The sequence below is a fragment of the Candoia aspera genome, chromosome 16 (assembly GCF_035149785.1).
Source record: "Candoia aspera isolate rCanAsp1 chromosome 16, rCanAsp1.hap2, whole genome shotgun sequence".
Lineage (NCBI taxonomy): Eukaryota > Metazoa > Chordata > Lepidosauria > Squamata > Boidae > Candoia > Candoia aspera.
This window is the reverse complement of record NC_086168.1, coordinates 6,305,523-6,327,056: the sequence shown is the minus strand read 5'-3', so window position 1 is coordinate 6,327,056 and position 21,534 is coordinate 6,305,523. Positions and strand designations below refer to the sequence as shown.

At 45.4% G+C, this 21,534-nt stretch overlaps 1 protein-coding gene across 2 annotated transcripts in view; it reads left to right on the top strand.

Moving 5' to 3' along the window:
• Positions 1 to 21,534, top strand: part of MAPKAP1 (MAPK associated protein 1) — a 119,292-nt gene that overhangs the window by 50,289 nt on the left and 47,469 nt on the right. For both annotated transcript variants that reach the window (XM_063316034.1, XM_063316033.1), the window contains exons 6-7: positions 1,830 to 2,006; positions 14,923 to 15,032. In XM_063316034.1, the coding sequence (XP_063172104.1) occupies positions 1,830 to 2,006; positions 14,923 to 15,032 (287 nt within the window). The remainder of the gene's footprint in view (positions 1 to 1,829; positions 2,007 to 14,922; positions 15,033 to 21,534) is intronic.

Below are 21,534 nucleotides of genomic sequence, written 5' to 3'. Positions count from 1 at the left end.
GGGAAATTTTATCTGTTGCCTCACCATCTTGGATTTTATATTATTTTATATTTTCATATTTATGTATATTTATATTTTTATAAGGGACGCGGTGGCGCTGCGGTTTAAACCGCTGAGCTGCCGATCGGAAGGTCGGCGGTTCAAAACCGCGCGGCGGGGTGAGCTCCCGTTGCTAGTCCCAGCTCCTGCTCACCTAGCAGTTCGAAAACATGCAAATGTGAGTAGATCAATAGGTACCGCTTCGGCGGGAAGGTAACAGCGTTCCGTGTCATCATGCCGGCCACATGACCCGGAAGTGTCTACGGACAAACGCCGGCTCTTCGGCTTTGAAACGGAGATGAGCGCCGCCCCCTAGAGTCGGACACGACTGGACTTTACGTCGAGGGAAACCTTTACCTTTACCTATATTTTTATAATGGATCTGTTTTAACGATATTTTAATTTTTTTAAATTCTCTTAATTTGCTTGTAAACCGCCCAGAGTTGTTTGCCGAGATGGGCGGTGGAGAAATGTGATAGATAGACAGACAGACAGACAGACAGACAGACAGATTTTGCATGCTCCCTTCACAAATGTTAAACCGAGTTCTCAAATCCATATTAAAGGACAGGGTCCTGGAATACTTTGCGCGGAGTTCTAACGATTTATTCCAGGACCCTGTGCTTTCTGGAGAACTGTTCTGTTGAGCAAATGTGCAAGCTAGAGAAACTTTAGTGTGTTGTTATTACCTCTTTAATATAATAAATACTAAAGCTGTGACAGCTTGAGGATGAATCACCTGGAATAAGCACGCTTGGTGAACTAAGTTACAAACCCAAGGTATGCGAATTAATTGGGGAAATAGCAAATCAGGTCGTCGGCAAAATAATTCACTGTCACATCCAATCAATAAACTTTGTAAATCAACTCATTTAATTCTTCTTCCAAAAATGATCCATATAGATCAAGCAGCCAATTAAACAATTAACACGGGCTTTACTATTAATTAATTTAAGCATCAGTCAGACAATTAAAACTTCTGAACTTGGACTTGTCAAAGTGAATGAGGGAGAGGGGAAATTAAAGTCATAATGGCATAAAAATTCTGGGGTGTTGCAACCTAAACAACCTGGGGCAACATAGGATCGCGTCTTTGCATTCCCAAATATTCAAAGCCCTTTTTTATTGTTATTAAAATATCTCTTTCTGGCAGTCCGGATTGATTTTTAGTCCTTTCACCCCTGTAACCATTTTTACGCAAAATACCTTGAACGCTGTAATCTGGGCAGACGACCTGTTGCCCTCTGGATATATTTGGACTACAATTCCCCTCAGCCGGCATGCTGGGGCTGTTGAAACTATCATCCGAGTGTCACTCCTCCTGATGCTCATGTTCCAGGTAAACCTCAGCGTTACCTTTCCTCACTGCAAACAGGCTGTTTGAAAATGAGCTGGTGGAAGAAATAAAATCTAAACCATATATTTCCTTATTCATTGGCACAAGGGGATAGGTGATGATCTCATGAGCTTCAGGAAGAAGAACAATCTAACATAAATCCACATGACACTTCGTTGACCACTCTAAGACTGATCCTAGCATCCCGGGATTAATTCCTCTGCTTTGATCCTCACTGGTGCTATGAATTGTCCAGAACTCTCAACCTGCCACCTGCCACTGGGGAAGATAGACACTATCCAGCCATTGTGAGAAGCTGGTGGGTGTCCAGCCTTCTGAACACAGAAATGCCTTATCCCAAATTGAGCACCACAATCATGATTCATAAATGCGGAATGGGTCTCTCTGTTCCTTTGCGGGTCTCCCAACTTCTCTTTCTCCTGGTTCCTTGCAGTGACAACGTCAGTGCTTACTGCCTCCATATTGCTGAAGATGATGGTGAAGTTGACACAGATTTCCCACCCTTGGATTGCAATGAACCCATTCACAAGTTTGGCTTCAGTACTTTGGCCTTGGTCGAGAAGTATTCATCGCCCGGCTTGGTGGCCAAGCAGTCCCTTTTTGTCCGAATGTAAGTCTCTTCCTTCTCCTATTTATCGATCAGTTAAGAATAACAGACCACCATAAGAATAATGAAATAATAAGAGCTTGGGGCTGCCATGAATTCTCCCTCTTATGCACAATGCATCTGAGGTCATGCAGGAAACCAAATGCAAGGGGGTAGGAAACAATAATGAAAGACAAATGAAATGTTGAGCACTTAGTGCTCTCCGAGCTTGGTTGTTTGCTTGCAGACATTTCGTTATCCAACTAGGTAACATCATCAGTGCGAGGGAGTGTGGTCTTTGCTCCCTGTTTATATACAGTAGCTTGCCCTGCCAGTTTTGGTGGGGTGTGGTGTTCTCCTTGGTAGTTCTTTGGTCTGGATATTGTTTTCTGCTTGATTGGTTGTCTCACTGGTAGTTCCTTGATCAGGGCATTGTTCTCTGCTTGACTGGTTGTCTGCTTGATAGTTCCTAGTTCCAAGTTTATTGTTTTCTGCTTGATTGTTGGTCTGGTGTCTGGTGGTGTCTGGTTTGTCTGGTGGTGACAAATGAGAGATGATCCTAAAAGTGTCTAAGAAGCATTGGCTGTACAACGAAGTGCATTTGGGATCCAGTCCTTTGTCAAGGGCTTTATCCTGCACTTCTTCCCTATAAGCCTGGGTAGGCCACTGTGAGCCATGTAATCCTCTCTGTTTAAAAAAAAAGAGAACAAATAAAATAGAAGTGTTAGGACTCCTTTAGATGATTTTACTTCACCATCCAAACCCAAAGAAATCAGAGGAACCTAGAGTTGGAAGGGACCACTTAGGTCCTCAACTCCCACCCCCTGCTCAGTGCAGGAATCTGAATTAAAGCATCCCAAACTGAGGGCTGTTTGGCCTTCTCTTGAACCCATCCAGTGAAAGGAAGCTGATCCCTTGTCTGGTGTATTGATTCCACTGCTCCTTATGTTAGGACGTTTTTGTCCAAGATTCAGTCAAAGTCTGTCTTACTGTAACTTTAATCCATCATGTCAAGTTCCACATTCTGGGATGCGAATGGACAGGGTCTATCTTCTGCCTTGTCGTTCTTCCAGGTATTCAAAGAGTCCTATCTAATCCCCCCTCAGTCTTCTCTTCTCAGGACTCACATGCCCATCTGCTTCCTCCTGTCATCAGTTTCCAGTCCCCTGATCACCCTCGTTGTCCTTCTTTGTCCTTCTTCCAGGTTCTCTAAATCCCTCTTAAAGGGTGGCGGAAACTATATTCCTGTTGATGCAATTTAAGTGACATTTGCCTTTTTTTGAATTCACAAATCAAGAAAAAGTGGGGCAAGATATCCTTGCCCACTCTAGCAGCATCACTAAGTCAGTGCATCTTCTGCTATTAGCCTTGATTGTGGTGGGACTGCCTCTGAAGACCAGCTGTTGGCCAAGGGTCCAGTCCAGCAGAGCACTGCTTATGTTCTTTTGTTTGCATCTTTTGCAGGAAGAAAAGGAAAGGAAAGGCCCTCTAACCACCAATATGTTCTAAAGCCTTATTTTACATTAATGCCCTCAAGATGTTCATTTTCCAAAATAACTAAAAATGTCCCCTCCTTTCTGCCCTAGCTCTCATTAACCTGCTTGCAAGATAAAAATATGACCATTATGTGCTAAACAGTTGTGATAAAAGCTAGGCAGTGCGATCAGAATACACCCAAAGGATATTTGTGGAAGTGTAAAGAGTCACATTTGTGCGATGGGCAGCTATATAAATGAATGGGAGGGAGGGAGGGAGGGAGGGAGGGAGGAATAATGCAACAGCATCCAAAGGAAAAACCCAGTTCTGATGAGTGTGTAATTATTATTATTATTTATATGCCACCCGAGTCCCAGCGACTCTGCGTGTAAATCTCACAGGGCAGTTGATTTGCTGAAACACCACAAAAGCTTGTGACATGGATGAGATGTATCCACACAGTTTGCATGAGTAGGAGCACACATTAGTACACTATTTGCAATCCTGCTTTTCTGTGGTATTTGTGCACTTGTTCCTCCTTCCCACGAGTCCTGGCCCTCAGAACGGAGCAAGTGCTGCATGCACAAAGCTCAGCGTTTTCCAACCCAACTCAGTTTCTCTCTTGGTGTGGGCAACTGCATCAGGAAGAAGCTGAAGCTTTCAGTGTGTTTATTTTGAAATGACAGGAGGAAGTGAATAAAAACAGATGGATGGCCCTCCTCTGTCTGACCCAATGTGTTTGGTTTTCTTAGAAGGCTCTGGTAAGTCCAGAGATTGGAGGGTGGGGGGCAGGAGAGGCATTCATAAGAAATCCCAAAGATTTGCAGTGGAGCATAAAGCCGTTCTGGAAGTATTTGGGGGTTAGGCTTAGAAAGTAAAGCCAGCCTTACCACCACATTTCTAGACGGCAGAGCTACCGAGGGGCAGTCACAGGAGGACTAAGCTAATGGAGCATCGGATCATTCTGCATCTTCTAAAACTTTTGCTTTATTATTTTGATGTATTAAATGTCTTAGAACGCATCTCTCTGGGCATATAAAGTAGAATGTCATAAATGCAATAAAAATCACAAGGATTGATGAAAACAACAGCCTAGATAAACAGTCCGGTGGAAGAGTCCAACAGCAGTGAAATACCACCAGAAGACAAAAGAGGGGGAAGCAGGCTCTGAAGGAAGAGTTAAAACTAATCTTCAGGGTCTAAAATATGAGCCTGAGAAACCCTGGGTTAATTGTGGGGTTCAAGTGAGACAGAGGTGCAGATGCCAAACTTGGTGAGGGAGAGTGTTGTAAAGGTGAGTGGCCATCATTAAGAAGACTCTTTATTTCCTGCTGATCCTCCAAACATGGAGGCAGCATGAGGGTATGGACCAGGAAATACGTTCCGGAGGCGGTTTTTCCCATCCTAATAGCATTCCAGGTGCACACCCGTCATCTGCAACCCTGTGGCCACTGAGAATCCCAGAAGCTAAAATCCAGCGTATTGGAGCACACCAGCTTGCATTAGATCCTTGTCTTGGGTTCTGAGCAGCAACATACAGAGAAGAAAAAGTTAGCACTGAGTTAGCGGGCAGTTCTCATTTTGGGGATCCCTTCGCAAGGGGCCACCTGCAAGGTTAGACAGCTAGCAGTTGTCCACCTGCCGTGCCGAATCTGCTCTCGGCTGTGTGAAACGGTTAGTTGATTTGCCCCTTACACAGCCTCATTGGAGTCAGAACCAATTCTGGATGGCATGTTTCCTGGCAGAGGTGGAGCAGGCAGCCAAACTTTGCACACTCTTAAAGGTCATGCCAAAGCCGCTGCACCACCACCACCACAGTTTGTTTAGCAATACTCGCCACCAGTGGTTGGAAGAGGGCCCCTCCAAGCATTTAAATATCCCGAACTGAGAGCCGAATGTCTCTGCAGTTATGGAGAGTAGTAAATAATTGAGTTTGATTAGGAAACGGCACCTCATTATCCCCCCACCTGTGCCCAGCTGGTAGGGGAGGGTCGAAATGAAGCTATTAGCTGTCTCTCTGCCTGGCATCGCCAAGTGCTGAAATACATCTGTGTCTTATTTTCTTTTCTGGCACCATCACTCGAGAGAGCTAAGCAGGCATGACCAAATTTGGCAACTCCCAAGGACTCTGGCAAAGTTTCACAAGGAGAAGACAGAGGGCAGTCATCCCAGCTTTGAACGTGGCCATTAGTCTCGCATGCTGATGGGTTTTGGAAGAGAGTCGAGATAAAAAAAGAGTCCTCCTTGCCTGATGTCAGGTGCTGAATCTACCTCTCCCCCAAGCAAGCCTGCTTGGGATTTCCCAAGTTGAGTGTTGGGGAGAGGATTCTTCAGAGAGTGGCTATCAGGTCTGGGTTGCCCCACTTCCCCAGAAAGCAAGACTGTTCCTAAGTTCCTTCAACAAGATTTATTGGAGAAAGATAGGATCAAATTGCAAAAATCTCAAGAACTGGATTGTTTTCCCCTTTCAGGATTCAGTGGATCTCCTAGGTTCCTAAGACAACAATTTTTTTCATTCTCTTACATGTGGACTGGTGAGGAAGTGGCTCACTTAACCAATAATGGAGGAATGCCCAACTGGTTAGAATATGAATTTTTCTCCAGCCCTGGACACACCATAACACTACGACCTTCCATTTCCTAGGGGTGCTGTGCTTCTCATCAGCAGTTCTGAAGCGGTAGAGTAGTACAGTGGGTAAAGCCTTGAGCGGTGGGGTGAGAGAGTTAACAAGGCTCTAATTGGAATGGCTGTTCAGCCACAAAGATGCTTAGATGATTTGGGGCCACCTTCCCTCTTTGCCTAAACAGTTATGCTGGGTTGTAGAAGTCACTTGGAGCTCCTCACTAAAGGACAGCAGAATAAAAGTGAGACGAGTCAACACCGGAGTGGCCTTTTTAAGATAGTTCTAAACCTGAGCATGCCTTAAACTTGTGGAAGCTAGCCGTCCAGAAGTATTCACTCCAGAAATGGGTAAATTAGTGCTTTCCCTCTTTTGTGGTAGATCATTCTGGCTGGAGCTACAACAGTCCAAAATATCTCCAGATAGAACCTGGTTTTTTTCTGCATGCACAGCATCCTTAATCACAATCCCTTCTTTATTGTTATCTTTCTGGGTATTTAGAAAATGTAAATGCCGTATTTCAATTTTTAAAAACCAATCTACGTATTTAAAATACACTAAAACATCTTGCATATTGTACTTCTGCTACATTGTTATCGGTATCCTTCCTTCTACAAAGCAATTTATATTGCTTCGTCAGAGCCCTCTGACATGTTCTAGTCCTCATCTGGCTCTTAGGCAGATGTTGCAAGGAAGATGGGAGATGTTCTTTTTAACTACCCGTTTTAGGAATTTTGAAAGCTTATGACAACATGTAAGCACCAACTTGGTTCTCAAGAGCTTCTGAATCTGTCCCTGCTGGATCAACGAGTCCATAGATTTGACAGAAGGTGATCTGGACTTTGGCAAAATGTTGCACTTACCTGGAGGTCTTGGTTGAGGCACTAACTCAAAAGTGAAATTTTCCAATTTAGGCATTAAAACATCTTCACGCTGCCCTACATTACTTGGAACAGCTTCCATGCAATACTACTCTTACCATCATGCAGACGCTCCCTTTCTAATTTGTGTTTATTCTGTCCATTGCTAGATAGCTCGCTGTGAAGGTGGAATAAGCCTTCAAAAAGTATGAGAAATATCGCTCGGCAAAGCAGTTTCTTGACGCTTCTCAGAGAAGGCCCAATTCAAAGATAAGACTTGGACGACCTACCTCGGAAGAAGCGCCATCATCCATTCAGAAGTTCCAGTTCTATGACCACAGCAGGTCAATCTATCTTTGAACTTGGGCCTCCTCAACCCAGTGCCACCTCCTTGTTTCCTAACCTGGCCATGGCCAAGAAGTTTCCCATGCCATCTTGGGAGATGGAAGAAGAAATTTCTTTATTTCCCCATTCTTTTCCCCCTCCTGCGAGCATTAATGGATTTGCCGGAGGGTCAGACGTCATGCGTTTTCCCGAGACGCTGACATTCTTCTTGCCTCTCTCCCCCCGCCCTCCATTGGGTAATTCTTCTTTTCTCTCTCTCTCTCTCTCTCTTCCTCTTCCTTCCTTTCCCCCCTTCCTTCTCCCTCTCCTGTACCTTGCCACCCTGGCTTCAGCGTCGAGGCTGTAAAGGAAGATGGAAAGCCACGTTACCTCAGAATGATCACTATCATTAACATTCACGGGGGGTTCACTCATCATTCCTGACTGCACAGACATGGCAGCCGCTATGAAGTGTCCACAGGTGTAGCACGATGATACATATTACATTGTGCCACAATGGATTTATGTATTCTGTAACAAAAGAAAAGTGTAATGAAAAAATACAGAAGGTAATCCTTTATTCCCCCACCACACAATTTATCAGTAATGCCGGCGGATGATAAGTGCTGGGGATTTTCCTCTGCTTGATTTAACCTTGTCACCCAGGTATGTTTTTCTAAAATGATTGGGAGGGAAGAAGGTTAGGAGGGAAGCCAGATTTTTTTGGTGGGGGCTCATATTCTCCTGGACTAATTACTTCTTAACTCCCCCCTCCCCCAAAGCACTGTCCTTTTTAATGGGGGGGGGGAATGCTCCGCTCCATTACACTTATGATATAAAGGAGAAGGTTTACCCCTCTCGGTCTTTCATAGTGTTTTAATGTGGGGTCAGCCGCAGACCGGCAGCATCTTCGTCCCACCTTCTTGGTTTATCAGTTAAAATGCATTGCAATGGCTGGAGGCATCTTGGGGGAGCCCACAAAAGCCGAGGGGGCTCTCTGCAGCCGAACTGCAAGAAGAAGAAAGTAAATCTAGAAAAGTTAAAACACAGCTCAGCATCAGTAGCTGAGCCAAGGTCTAAAGGGCACAAGGTGCTGTTCAAAAAACCAGGGAGAAGTGTCCTCCTCCTGATCAGAAGAAGAGGGAGGAGGAGGAGGAGGAGAGAATTCCTCTGCTAATGAGGGACCCTCATTAGCAGAAGAAAAGGGTGTCCTCCTCCTGATCTGAAGTAGAAGAAGAAGAGCCCACAGACCCTCATTAGCAGAGGAAAAGGGTGATCTTAGGGACCAGGAACAGATAAGCAATATGCTATCTCTGTGGGAAATCTCTCTCACTAAATTGGCCTCTGAGAGCCAGTTTGGTGTAGCAGTTAAGGCACCAGGCGAGAAACCGGGAGACCGTGAGTTCTAGTCCCGCCTCAGGCACAAAGCCAGCCGGCTGACCTTGGACCAGTCCCTCTCTCTTAGCCCTAGGAAGGAGGCAATGGCAAACCACTTCCAAAATCTTGCCAAGAAAACTGCAGGGGCTTGTCCAGGCAGCCGCCAGGAGTTAACACTGACTTGAAGATGCTCACACCCACACACGAATTGGCCTCTAGTTTGGAGCCATTAGGAAGAAGATTCAAGCAAGTTTGTGGATCTCCTCATCCTGATAAAAGGCAGCAAGGCAGGGCACCTTTAAATCCCGGCGCTGGATCCTCAGTGCCAAGGAGGTACCTTTTTAAAGTAGAATCCAATCATCAAGGATGCTCTGATGAATAAGCCCTCTTCTAAGGACCCATTTTAAAAACTGCCATCGGTCTGCGATCATGGCTGCAAAGACAGCTGTCCAACAGGTCCAAAAGCAGGGCTAACATAAAACCCCAACTGAAATAAGTGAAGTTTAAATGAATTAAGCCTCCACGTAGCCCTCTTAATGTAGCATTGTACCACTGGCTTAGTAAAAACTGATGTTTCCTTTGAGTCGAGTTCAATCCCTGGTCATTCCTTGGCAACCGTATAAAATTTGTTTGACTTCTTCCAGGATGTTATTGCAAGCTTTTCAGTCTCGCCTGGGAGTCCCTGATGGTCCCCCATCCAAGTAGTAATGAGACAAGGAAAACAAATTTAGATTGTGCTGGAAACAGAGAGGGAAAAACAGGGCAGGACTGACTGAGCAAGGATGACAATTAGAAACATTTGGGCGAAGAGCATGACAAGAATAAGGCCTCTGAGAGTCCTCTGACACCCCCCCCCCATTCTGTTTTTCCTTCTTCCCCACCCTCCATGCCTCCCTTTCTGCTATACATTGAGGCTGGATGGCCATACGATGGGGGTGCTGTAATCACAGATTCTTGAAAACTGGCCAGGCCTTGAACTAGGTGATCTCCAAGGTCCTTGCACTGGTAGACTCTAAGTAGTGAAGGTCTAAATGTGGTAGTCACCACTGGAGGCCCACCCGACCTTTGGGAGCTTCCTTCTTCCCCCAGTGTGGTGCCTCCTTAAATGTCAAGATGGCAGCACCAGTAACTAGAGAAAGTACCAAGCGAGGAGATGCTTCCAGAGAGGATTAAAGCCACACAAGTCTGCAGAGACAATAAGTACTACACAAACGCTGAATTTTCCCCAGGAATTCATACAGAGCCTGGAGGTTCTGCAGTAATTTTTGCTTGAGGAGCACCCCACCCACCTTTCCTCTCCCATCTCCAAATCATGCTTGTCAACCCTCGACTCTTAATAGCCAATTTCGCAGCCCTACCTGGCCCCGATCCAGAATAAGCATCTCATTGCTTATAATTTCAGGCCGCATAATCTCCTTTGCAGCCGTTGCCAAGCCCTCACTTACTTGAATAGTTCCACTAAATATAGTCAAATACAGGGCTTTTTCCTTTCTCTCTCCCCCCACCCCCAGCTCCTTAGCCTGCCCTTTGCTCTCCTTTAAAATATACATATATATATATATATAATTGCTTTGATCAGTAAAATAAACTTTTGAAGATTGGTTCTGGGACAGCCTCCAGGTTCTGAGGTAAAGGATGGCTGACGTTCAGGCATGATTCAGTAACAGAGGGATTGGAGCAATTAATTTGTCAGCTTTCGGGCGGTGGAGATGCAGGTTTTGCGCTCGTGATGGAGGGGGTTGTTTATCCTGGAACCCGAGGGCGATGGGGTAGAGGCAAGAGGGAAGGAAGGTCCTTTTGGAATAGCCACAAAGCTCATTACACCCCCCCCCCATTCTGTTTTTTCTTCTTCCCCACCCTCCATGCCTCCCTTTCTGCTGGATGGCCAAATACTGGGGTGCTATAATCATAGATTCTTGAGAATTTTGCAGAGCTTGAACTAGCTGATCTCCAAGGTCCTTGCATTGGTAGACTCTAAGTAATGAAGTCTCCTCTGGATTGTAGTATTGGAGGGTTCTGCTGCAAAATAGAAGTGGGAGAACTGTATGGTTTGTTTTCTTTCTTTCTTTCATTCATTCTTTGAAATATTTCTAGGCCACCCTTTGGCACAAAGTGCTTTCTGTGTCCTGAAAGTGAAATATCCCTTTGCAATGTTAAAATCGGATATGACGACAAAGACGGATATGCCGACGAGCGGACCCTGCCCTAGTGCAGGAATAACGCTAGGAAGAAGAAGGAGAATGAGTTGCAGTGGAAAAGATGGGAGAGGATGGGGGAAGTTAAAAGGGAAAAAAAACAGCGGAGGAGGCCAGGGTGTGAAATCTCTGTTCCACATGGAAGTCCAGGCAACTGCTGGAAGTTCTGAAATGAAGGGCTTCTTTGCATGTAAGGGGAGAAGCCATGCAAGGAAGAAAGCTTTGGGCCATGCTAATTATGCATGCTCTTTACAGTAACATGGAAATGATTGTCTAAGGTGAGGGAGTATTCCCCAGCATTGTCAGATTCCCCCACCAGCAGTGGGACAGTCCCAGAAAAGCCCCACTACTTAGTTTCATTTGTGACCATCAGAACCTTCATGATTAGAAGTGATAGACCGTCAAGGATCAGATGTTGGTACCCAGCATCTAGTTGACCTTGTCTGATCTTGAAAAGCTAAGCAAGGTTGGATTTGATTAATACTTGGATGGAATAACCCATGGAATAGAATAGCCCATGGCTGTAGGATGGACTGGGAATTTGGGGGTGGGGAGGGAAAGTGTCCATGAAGTCTCCAAGAATGGTCTTGAAGGAGACTCCTCTTACCAGATGTTGAAAGCCATTGCTTTAATGACCTCATCGTGATGGTGCCAGAGGCTTCCATTGGATCCTGGCAGTTAGCAACACCCCAAATAACTGGAACTTTGGCCTGATTTCCACCAGGAACCACCTTAGGTTTCCAATGCTAAAATACAATATGTATGCTTAGAAAAAAAAGATTTGAAATTATTTCCACCCAAGTTAAAACCAGGGACCCTTGTTTGTTGTTTGGACCGACCTCAGCAGGGTGGGTCTTTCTCTCCCTCCATCTCTTCCAGAACTGGGACAGGGGAAGTGCTGTTTCACACCCTGGCCTCCTCTGCTGTTTTTTTTTTCCTTTTAACTTTCCCTGTCCTCTCCCATCTTCTCCACTGCAACTCATTTTCTTAACATTTACTTTGGAGTTTGGCCGAGCACCGCAGCACACATTGCAGGGTATTCTGCAGTTCTCCAACTTTGCCCTCACACAGCTGTCTTAAATGTCAAAGAAAGGGTTAGTCTGTTTGGCGTGCAACCAAAGCCAGAAAGCTTTGCAGTTTATTAAAGAGGAGAGGAATTGGGCGGGGGGGGGGGGGTTACTGTTCCACTTAACTCTCTCTAGTCAAGGGTGCAGTGTCAAAGGGAAGAGTTCCCTGCAGATTAACAAGTCTATATAAACCATCAAACCATGTTTTTTTAGTTTAAACCTATCGTGTACATGGACGTTTAATGGTTATTGAAGGAATAAGTTCAACTGTGAAAACCTATGTTTATCTACCAGGTATGAAGGCCTGCTTGGAAGTAGGGACAAGAAAAATTGAGGGGAAAGGGTTTCTCCCCCCTTCCCTTTTAACCAAACACAGGACAAAGTCTCTTTCCAAGCTTCAAACTTTCTAACAATTTTCTGTCCCTAAACAGAGAGAAGGATGGGGAAAGTATTTTCTGCAGATGGTTCTGGTCCTTCACATCTCTAACATTATTTAGAAGGAAGCCCCCTTGTCTTCTGTGGAATTTCCCCCTCCATGTGAGGGTTTGTACAATTTGTACTATGGCAGCCCAAGATTAAGATTAAGCTTTCAGTCAACATCTTCCTGGCTTTTATGATTGTTGTGAAAGGCCAAATGATCATCAGTTGTTACAACAGCTTTGTACTTGCTAGACAGGAGGAAAGTTTACTTTTTCCTCTGTTACTTGGTTGTTATTCAGCTGGCTAGAACTTCCCAGCTGGGCCCAGCTTGCTCATGAAAAAAGCCATTGGGACTAGAAGAGGGAGCTCCTCTGGCCAGCAATGGTCTTCTCTTTAGGCTGGTTCTTAGCAACCTAAACATTGACACTTGGGGAATTACGGACAATTCCCAAGATTGTCTTGACCTGGAGGACCCAGATGGGGGAGGCTGCTCTAACTTGCCTTGGCCCTTTTTAGCTCTGATGACCAATGGTTCCTTGCTGCCTATGTATAGCTCAGTTTCAGAAAAAGTGAAGTATGGGCAACAGTTGCAAGATGTCTTCCAGCAATGGAGGTGTGATATTACTGATCTTCTGAATGAGGGTTCCCTAACAAGCTAGTAACATTCCCTTTCAGCTATAGCTTGAAAGGTGTTTGAACCTCTACTATGGAAAAGATGGGGGAAACCTGCTTTTGGCCCTTTAATTTCCATTTGTGCTGGACCAGATTTGTGCAGCTCATCCTGAGTTTCCTTACTGTTAAACAACTTTGGCACCAAGGAAACGGCTAAGACCACATGCAGGTTTGACAAAGGGGAGGTAGCTAATGATGATAATTTGTCATTTCCATCCTGTTCATCTGCTGAGGGTTAGATAAGCTTAGATTTAAAACCAAAGCAATAATCACAGAATGCAATCTAAACAAGCAGTGAACAACAATATAAAACAGATGAGGCAGATTGGTAGCGGTATTAGTGGGACCTCTGGAAGTTACTTCTGGGCCGATACCTCCTACATCTTGCCTGATCTTATTTTCCTTTCCTTGTGGAGCTTTTGGGTTCAAAGCTGCACCTAGTTCCCTGGGATGTGTAGGAATAGAGAACAACTAAAAAAAAAAAAGATGGGGGAAAGGCAACAACAGCCAATTCTTGTGGCCTCTTGAAGAAAAGATTAGGATCTCTTGAGGCTTTGTACCTTGGAACGTCCTTCATCCAATATATGAAGTGGTATAAAAAGTTATATCATAGAGGGATACTATCAAGATAATCATCCCAGCATGTTCTGGCTTTATATTCTGTAAGCAGAGCTCCAAGAAGCTTCCAGAGTGTAGCCAAATGTGACTAGGTGTATCCTGGCTCACGTCAGAACTGGGTTCAGTGTGGGATTACATCTGTGTCGGATTATAAAAGAGCAGGAACGTTTCCTGGCGTTTGCTCCTCAGCTTTCTGGTGTGGAAGCAGCAACATGACACCAATCACCTTCCCCCTGTGAAGGTCTCAGGTGAATATAGCTTATTCCCATGGCACCCGGACCACCCTCGTATGAATGCCAGGCACAACGTCTGCATCTCCTGGCTCTAAAGATGCAACTAGCTGTGCTCTAACATGCAATAGCGAGGGTGGAAGGCTGACTTTCTGCCATTTCTGGAAAGTTAAGGAGGAGGTGGATGGGGAAGGCTGCTCTGGCCTGGAGTAGGTTCCAAAGCAAATAATCCACAGGGTCGTAACACTTGCCTTGTTTTGACGGCAAGCATCGCACGTCGCCAGGGTTCTATTCCAGATCTGCTGTCTTTGGCGACGCTTAATTAGGAGCGTTTCGATCCCATCCAAGGTCTGCAAAGGAGTTCAGGGTTCAGTGCAAACAAACAGCTCAGCCTGTACCGCCAAAGAGCATTAATTGCTCCTTTCCCCCGCTGCTCATGGGGTCCAAGCACAGCCACATCAAATTTGCAGCTGACAAAGTGGGATTCAAGGAGGGCTTTACCGACCCCTCGAACTTGCGTTCCACAGAGCTAGTAAACTTTTCAGATCCCTCCCAGCCCTCCAGGATCCTGCTTGAGTAGGTTTTGAGCGTGGGGGTTGCGATAAATTGAATAAATAAAGCGAGGAGAGCCAAGCTTTTTCAGGCAGCAGGCTCAATTCAGCCTTTGAAATCGAGCCGAAATAGGTCCGAAGCAAACAGAGGCTGCCATTTTGTGTTGTTTTATTTATTTCTTGAAGCCACCTTCTTGCTACACCAGAACCAGATCTAGAATGTGGAAATGGGGTGGGGTAAGATTATTCAGCCTGGGGAGTCCTGCCGCTGGAGAAAACTTGGCAGGCAACCCTCTGCTCCAACAACTGCATCCGTTGAGTTTACTGCTCCTGTTGGGTTCGGCCTGTGGCACTCCGCCTTCCCCCTCTTTCTGTTCCTTCTCTGCTTGTAGAGAAATCATCCACTGCCGGCTGACAGTCCTCAAGATTTTGCCGGCCGTAAGCCGCCCCCTGGTGACCGCTTGGTGACAGGCCGCTCACATGCGTGAACCAGTCTGTGCGACTCACTTTCCTTTTCTGTGCCTTGCAGAAACGCCGCGCACGGATTCTCCCTGATCCAGGTGGAGAGCATGAAGGTCACCATGAAGGATATTTTGCAAAAGGCTTTGAAGCGAAGAAAAGGGTCACAGCGAGGCTCAGGTGGGGATGAGCACTCTTACCGCACTTATTTTGGGGAGGGGGATGCATTTGATTGCTGGGCCCCTGATTCCCTTCCTCCTAAACCTTGTTTTCCTTGTGGAGATGTGCTGAGTGGCATCTCTTAGCAGTTCAGTTACAGCAATGCACTGAGAAGAATGTCCCTTCCAGGTCCTTGATCCACAAGCAGACGTCGAATATAGCCACAGCCGAGGCCCCATACCTTTATAGTTATTTTCACCTCTGTTTTGCTTTAGGGTGAGCATCTCTGCGTGCGTATGCATTTTCCCTCACGAAACAGCGGGCTGACGTTCTCCTAGAAATATGAGTCAGCCACAATTTTTGCAATTTGATTTTTTTTTAATTAGTCTCAGAAGAAGAAATAAGATCCAGACTGTAAATCTGGACCTATGTCTCTGCTCAGCATAATGGCACTCCTTCCACTTCGCCACTGTCGTGTGCCCCGTTGTCTTCCCCAGTGGAGCATGGCCCCAACCTCCTGGTAATTGGGAGCGAGGCATGTTACTGGCAGGCGCTTTTGAAGGCGGGTGGAGATGGGCTTGCATTTTATCCTCTCCGCTTTAGCCCGGAGAATCCAGGGCAAGTTTAACTTTCTGACTTGTGCCAAAGGCCCATCAGAGATTCCCAATCAGCCCATTTCAACAATTTAAGATGTTTCAGCCTTCAAGTAAAAGTTTTTGTGCTCTCTTGGATATTTCTTAAACATGCACATCAATCAGGGACAGAAAAACAAGTGACTCTCTAGATCAGCCTTTCTCAACCTCTTGACCCTGGAGGAACCCTTGAAATATTTTTCAGGCCTGCGGGAACCCCTGCCCATTCAGGCTTAAATACAGGCCAGAAGTTACAAAATTATTGTTTTCGTTTCATGGGTAGACCTGTATAGATGCATTCACAGTGTTCTGAAAATAAAGAATGAAACTTACCTCTTTAATATGAAGTTGCCTGAATTGGAAATAATTTTTTGAATAAATCATGATCTCCCAGGGATCCCTAAGTGACCCCTTGTGGAACCCTAGGGGGAACCCTGTTCTAGTTGCTACAGAAGTATACCCCCCAAAGCATTCAATAAAACGGGGAGTAGCGAGGGATTCTGGGTGCTCTAGCCATTTCTGGAGGGCTCCCCCCACCCCCACCCCAATCACCCATCCCTGACATGGAGAAAACTGATGTCAAAATTTATCTTTAATTCCAAATTAGGGTAATACACAAAAAAGGGAACCATCCTTGTTTGAAATGTTCCATCAGAATGTTCCAGTTGGCTCTGCTCCTTTGGAACAAACATGGAAAGAGCCTGCATGCTTTATTCTGACTGTTCACAAAACTCTTGACACCTCTGCATTTTGCATCAAGCGTCCCCTTTCAAAGTTGAACCAGCCCATCCTGAGTTTGTTTCTTGCAATCGGAACACTTGAAAGAGGACGCTTAAAAGGGCCATATTTTGTTCAAGCCCAGAAAGTAACAGAAGGTTTCACTCCAACTTGGAGACGATTCTGTCTGGACAAAGCACTCAAAACTGGATGTTTGAGATTGAACCGTTTTGCAAACCTGTATTCCAATTTTATTATTTCATCTTTTAAGGCATTTTCGGAACCAAAGGCAGGCTCCTTCCTTGAATTTCTTTCATTTAGGCATTGAAAGCTATTTTAGCGGTAGCTCAAGTTTCATCTTACAAACCACCGCATTCTATTTGAAAGGGAGTTGCTGCAGTCCGAAAGCAGTGTGAACTTTCGTGAGGGTAAAGACTTCCAAATACAGAGGAATCAACTTCTCTGTGATAAGCATACGCTTAGGCTGGGCAGATTGAGGGCATTCCAGAATAACCAGCTTCTTTCTACAATCTCTTTTAGCATTTTAAAAGATCTCTCCTTGTGGTAACATCTGGCTAGGTGTTTCTTGCTTTTGAAAGAAGAAAAAAGCTTTAGGTCTTCTTGCTTTTAATTGTCAAGAAACTCATTTGGTAGCTGGAGGCCTGGGCAGGCACAGCCTTAAAGCCCCAAAGCCGAGAAAGAAAATCTTTCCTGACATCGAGAAATAATTATGGTGAGAAATGGCACCAGGCCTTGTCACACCACAAAGAACTTTAATATAAACCTATCTATAGACTCAGTAGAGATAAGCATCTTGTCTTGGTTAAATGAATGAAACCTTTCTTTCTTCCCCACTACCAGTCCTTTTAGTTTTAACTGCGCTGAAAGAAAGAACATAATTCCCCACCCAGGATTCTGTTTAGAAAAGTGGCTGAGCCCGCTTTCCAGCCCCCACATCTTCTCCAAACGAGTCTATAATCTGTCACAGATTTAATTAGCTATCTTCAGATGAAAGCTGAAGTTTTAATAAAAGTTAGACGAGATAACACTGCAAAGGACACGGATGAGCTGTCTCAAGGCCGTATTCCAGGGGAACGATAAGAGCTGTAAAAAATGGCAGCGGAGAGCAATTGAATGAAGCAATGAAAATCTGATCCTTTAAAAAAAGAAGGAGGAGAAGAAGAAAAGAAGAAGGCAGAGCGCGCTCTGGTTGGGGCGGCAAAGATGAAAACCTGCTGGTGTCTGCAAGGCACTTGGCTCCTTGCCAGGCGTCATCGTTCACCCTCGGCTGCTGGCAGCCCTGTCCAGATGTGCCAGCCACACGTTCCAGCTTTTGCCAGCTGACTGCGCCGTTTGATAACCGGCTCTCCGGATGCCCATCGCTGGCCGCCGAGATGGAATTAGATGATGATGGTCTTCCCACAAGTTGAGAGAGGAAACAATGCGTATAAATCTTGATTTCATCTCAGCATGAGAAGTCTTTATCCATCATCACTCATAATGAACAAGTCGTTAGGCGCGATGAATGGTCTTCTGCTTATTCCTGCCGTCCCCTCCTCAACGTCTTCCTCCTCCCTCCCCCTTTCGTTCACCTTTTTTTTTTCCCAGGTGACTTTTATCAGTTTGCCCAGCATCAAACTTTCTCTGTCCTTCCCTAAGTAGTACGAACAGCTGATGGGTGTGCTTAACTCAGCCTTTCCCAATCTGGCGCCCTCCAGATGCGTTGGGCCATAACTCCCATAGTCCCCAGCCAGCACAGCTGGTGACCAGGTTGTCACAGCATGGGCTATCTCTATTATAAAGAGCAGCCTTTCCCTCTGGCTGTCTTGGGGGCTGAAATGCCAGCTAGCTCAGCCAACAAAAGTGGCATTTTGGAAGGAGAGAGGGGGGAGAGATGAAAAGGATTTAAAAGCAGTTGCATAAGGGACTCTAGAGTTCAGATGACTTGGCGATTTGATTTCGTTTTCTATATCCTGCCCTCCTAGTATGTAAGCGCACCTCCAGACTAGCTTAGAGCATTTCCCAAACACAGTGGTATTCCATAAATGCAATTATCTGATCCAACTCTGAGGTTCACTGGATAAAGCAAAAATCTGGCACTAAAATTGGAAAAAAAGGTTAAATATTTGGGAGGAATATTATCCAATATGAATTTATGTTGTTTCAGAATAGTTATGTTGAAGTCTGGAATGAACTAGATAAAGCAAAAATCTAGATGGAGAATTTAAACATTGTAAATGTTTAAACCCAGTAAAACATTGCCCAGTAATGTTACAAGGAAAGATCCTTACACTAAAGTCAGTGAGTAAGGGAAGCAGCACTCAGCTTGAAGGTCATTCTAAGCATCATAAACCACAGTTAAGGAAGGATCACATGATTATCAAAACTAGGCTACTGGCTCTCTGTGTAAGCTCTGTTGCCCACCTGGACACTTTTCCCAAGAAACATACAGTGGGGTTGCCCATCATATTAAGCTGTGCTTTGCTTGGATTCTCACTCCAGACTGGCAAGGGATGAAGCTGTATGGCCAATGCTGAGAGACAGCAACAATGTGGGTCACAAGCAAGAGTCCATGCAAGCTCTTCTTGGAAGTAGTTGTTCTTCTGCACCAAAAGGGGGTGTTTTTCTCCCTTACCATTTAGGACTAGCAAAGTACGATCTACCTTACAGTGTCAGAAAATGTTCTGCAGAATTTCAATCAGGCTGCCTAATTGGGTGGCCCAACAGGAGGGAGTTGCCAAAGAGGAATTTGGAGCCATGTTCAAGGGCCCAAGATGCCCACTTCTGCCCTACAAGTCTCCTCCGTCTAGGACTTCAAGCTGTGTAAGGGAATTCCAATATGGCCAGTTTTGTTTTCAGCCCTATTCCTAATCCAGTTGAAATGATCTCAGCCGAAAAAGGCAGGGGGTCCCCTCATCTTAGAAACTGAAGAGCCACACCAAGCAGAGTCCCATGTTGTAGCTTCAGTGGGAGAATGGTCTGTGAAGAGAATCAGCTTCATCTGTTCACAGTCGGTGTCACTCAGCCCTTTTCAACCAGCCCATCCGGCTATATCAGCAGCTCAGCACACTCCCTTTTGAAGCAAGCAAGTCCACCACAGTAACTCTCTCTTACTTTCTCCCTTTCTTCTAAAATCCCCTTTGGGAATCACTGACCTTCTCAGCCGCTCCATTTCTTGACTCCTGTATAAAAATGCCATTCTGAGCCTTGTTGCCACCAACCTTTAGCAGCCTTCTCAGGCATGAGGGGAGACGTGACAGGTCAGGTCCGCAGTGACAAATGGAGCTTTGAGATATGACTCCGTACAAGTTCCTTTTTTAGAAATGCGCAAGTGGGGACTTGCAGTGGAAATGTCAGCAGAGGGTCCTCATTCCCAATTCAACCAGCGGTTCTCTCCAATCTTTCTTCCTCAGGCAGTCTGTCTCCTTTCGTTCCTCAACCATTGAGCATTCAGTCTTTTAAGTTTGTGTGTGTGTCTTTCTGAGAAATTTCAAGCATACTTTGAGGCTCTCCCAGTTTTGCCCAGGGATCAGGGCTTGAAAGGGATGAGTTAGAGTTGGTGGTCTGGGGACAGGGACTTAGGAGTTTGGAGATGGCTCCTGGCAAGGAAGAAGCCTCTTGTCTTCTTGGCAGTTTTTCTTACATTTGTCCAGAGAGTCCATCTTGAGCTAGCATAGGAGTTGGCTGCAGCCCTCTGGTGACAGTAGAGTAGAAACAAGTTCATCATTGCTGACATATATTGACATGCATTCAACATGCTAGACTAAATGGGTTGGGTAGTCTGGTTCAGCATGTTGTGGGAATCCAGCCAATCTCTTAACATATTGTCTGAACGCTTCCCATCATGTTCAGCCATCATATGGTTTATTTGGACATCACACATGTTTTGTTAACCCAAGTTTAGGGTCTTGGTACATTGTATGAACGCAGCCATTGCCTGTGCTGGGCTCTGAGTTATTAAGTGAACAAGAGTCCTGAGCTGAAAGCTCAGCAAGTTTGGGAATGAGCTTGGGGAGAGGTCTGGGATGGACCAACAAAAAAACTAGACCAGGGTCCAAATTTGGCCCCTGAGCCAATGTTTTAAGGAACTCCCCTATAGCAGAGGGTCCCAAAGCTTCTGTTACCCTTCCAGAATGTCAATGCATTTGTGCTGCCCCTTCATGAATAAAATTAAATAATATATAAAACTGCCATGTCTTGGACATGTTTTTCACACATGGCTAGACACATGGTTTAGCCACCTCCCTAGAAATCTCAAGGCGTTGCTCACTATTTTTCCTGTGCAAGCCTAAACACCATTCATTCATTCATTCATATTCAGTCCTTCTAGAGCCTAAAGATGGAGTACTGAGTAGGGCACGTGGGTATGGTGCCATGCAATGAGGTCCAAGCCAGCCATGGCCTTCCAGGAGGCTAGGATTAGATTGTCTTTCCCCAAAGCTTTGCCTGTTGAGTCTTGCATTGGGTCCATTGCTTTCTGAGGCAGGTTGTTCTACTGTGGACAGTCTTACTGTCAGGAATTTCCCTCTGATGTTCAACTCTACTTCCTCACTGAAACCCATTGTTTCCTTTTCCCTCTTCTGAAACCACTCTGAACAATTCAGCCCTATCTTCCACATGGTAGCCCTCCAGACAATCAGAGATAGCCATCTTGACTTCCTGCAGTCTTTTCCCCTCCAGGCTCCATATCACTTTGCTGTTCTCTTCTGGACACACTCCAGTTTGTCAACGTCTTCCTTAAAATGGGGTGCTCAGAGCTGGACGCAATATCTTAGCTGCTGTCTGACCAGGGCTGAATAGAGAGGAATGGTGACTTCTCCCTTACACGCTGGTTAGGAATTCTTGACGTCGTAATCCAAACATAAGTTCGAGGAAGCTTTTTTCCCGCTTGCAGCATTTTAAATCCTCCAGGTCTAGAAGGTTGTGGTGAAGTGGGGGTTGGAAACTATCCACCTGGATTAAGATAATCGGTCCTTGGGGCTTTAGAAGGGATCAGCACCATGCGAAACTGGGCCAAGGAGTTCCAAAGGACACGCAGGTTAATAAAACCTCCACCTTCATCTGGCAGGACAGAGAGCCAGTGTACCCCAAAGGACAGCCATGGGGGGTTGATGGGAATGCTGTATCTTTTTTTATTTATTTTTGCTCAGATGCTCAACTAAGGTGCTGGACTA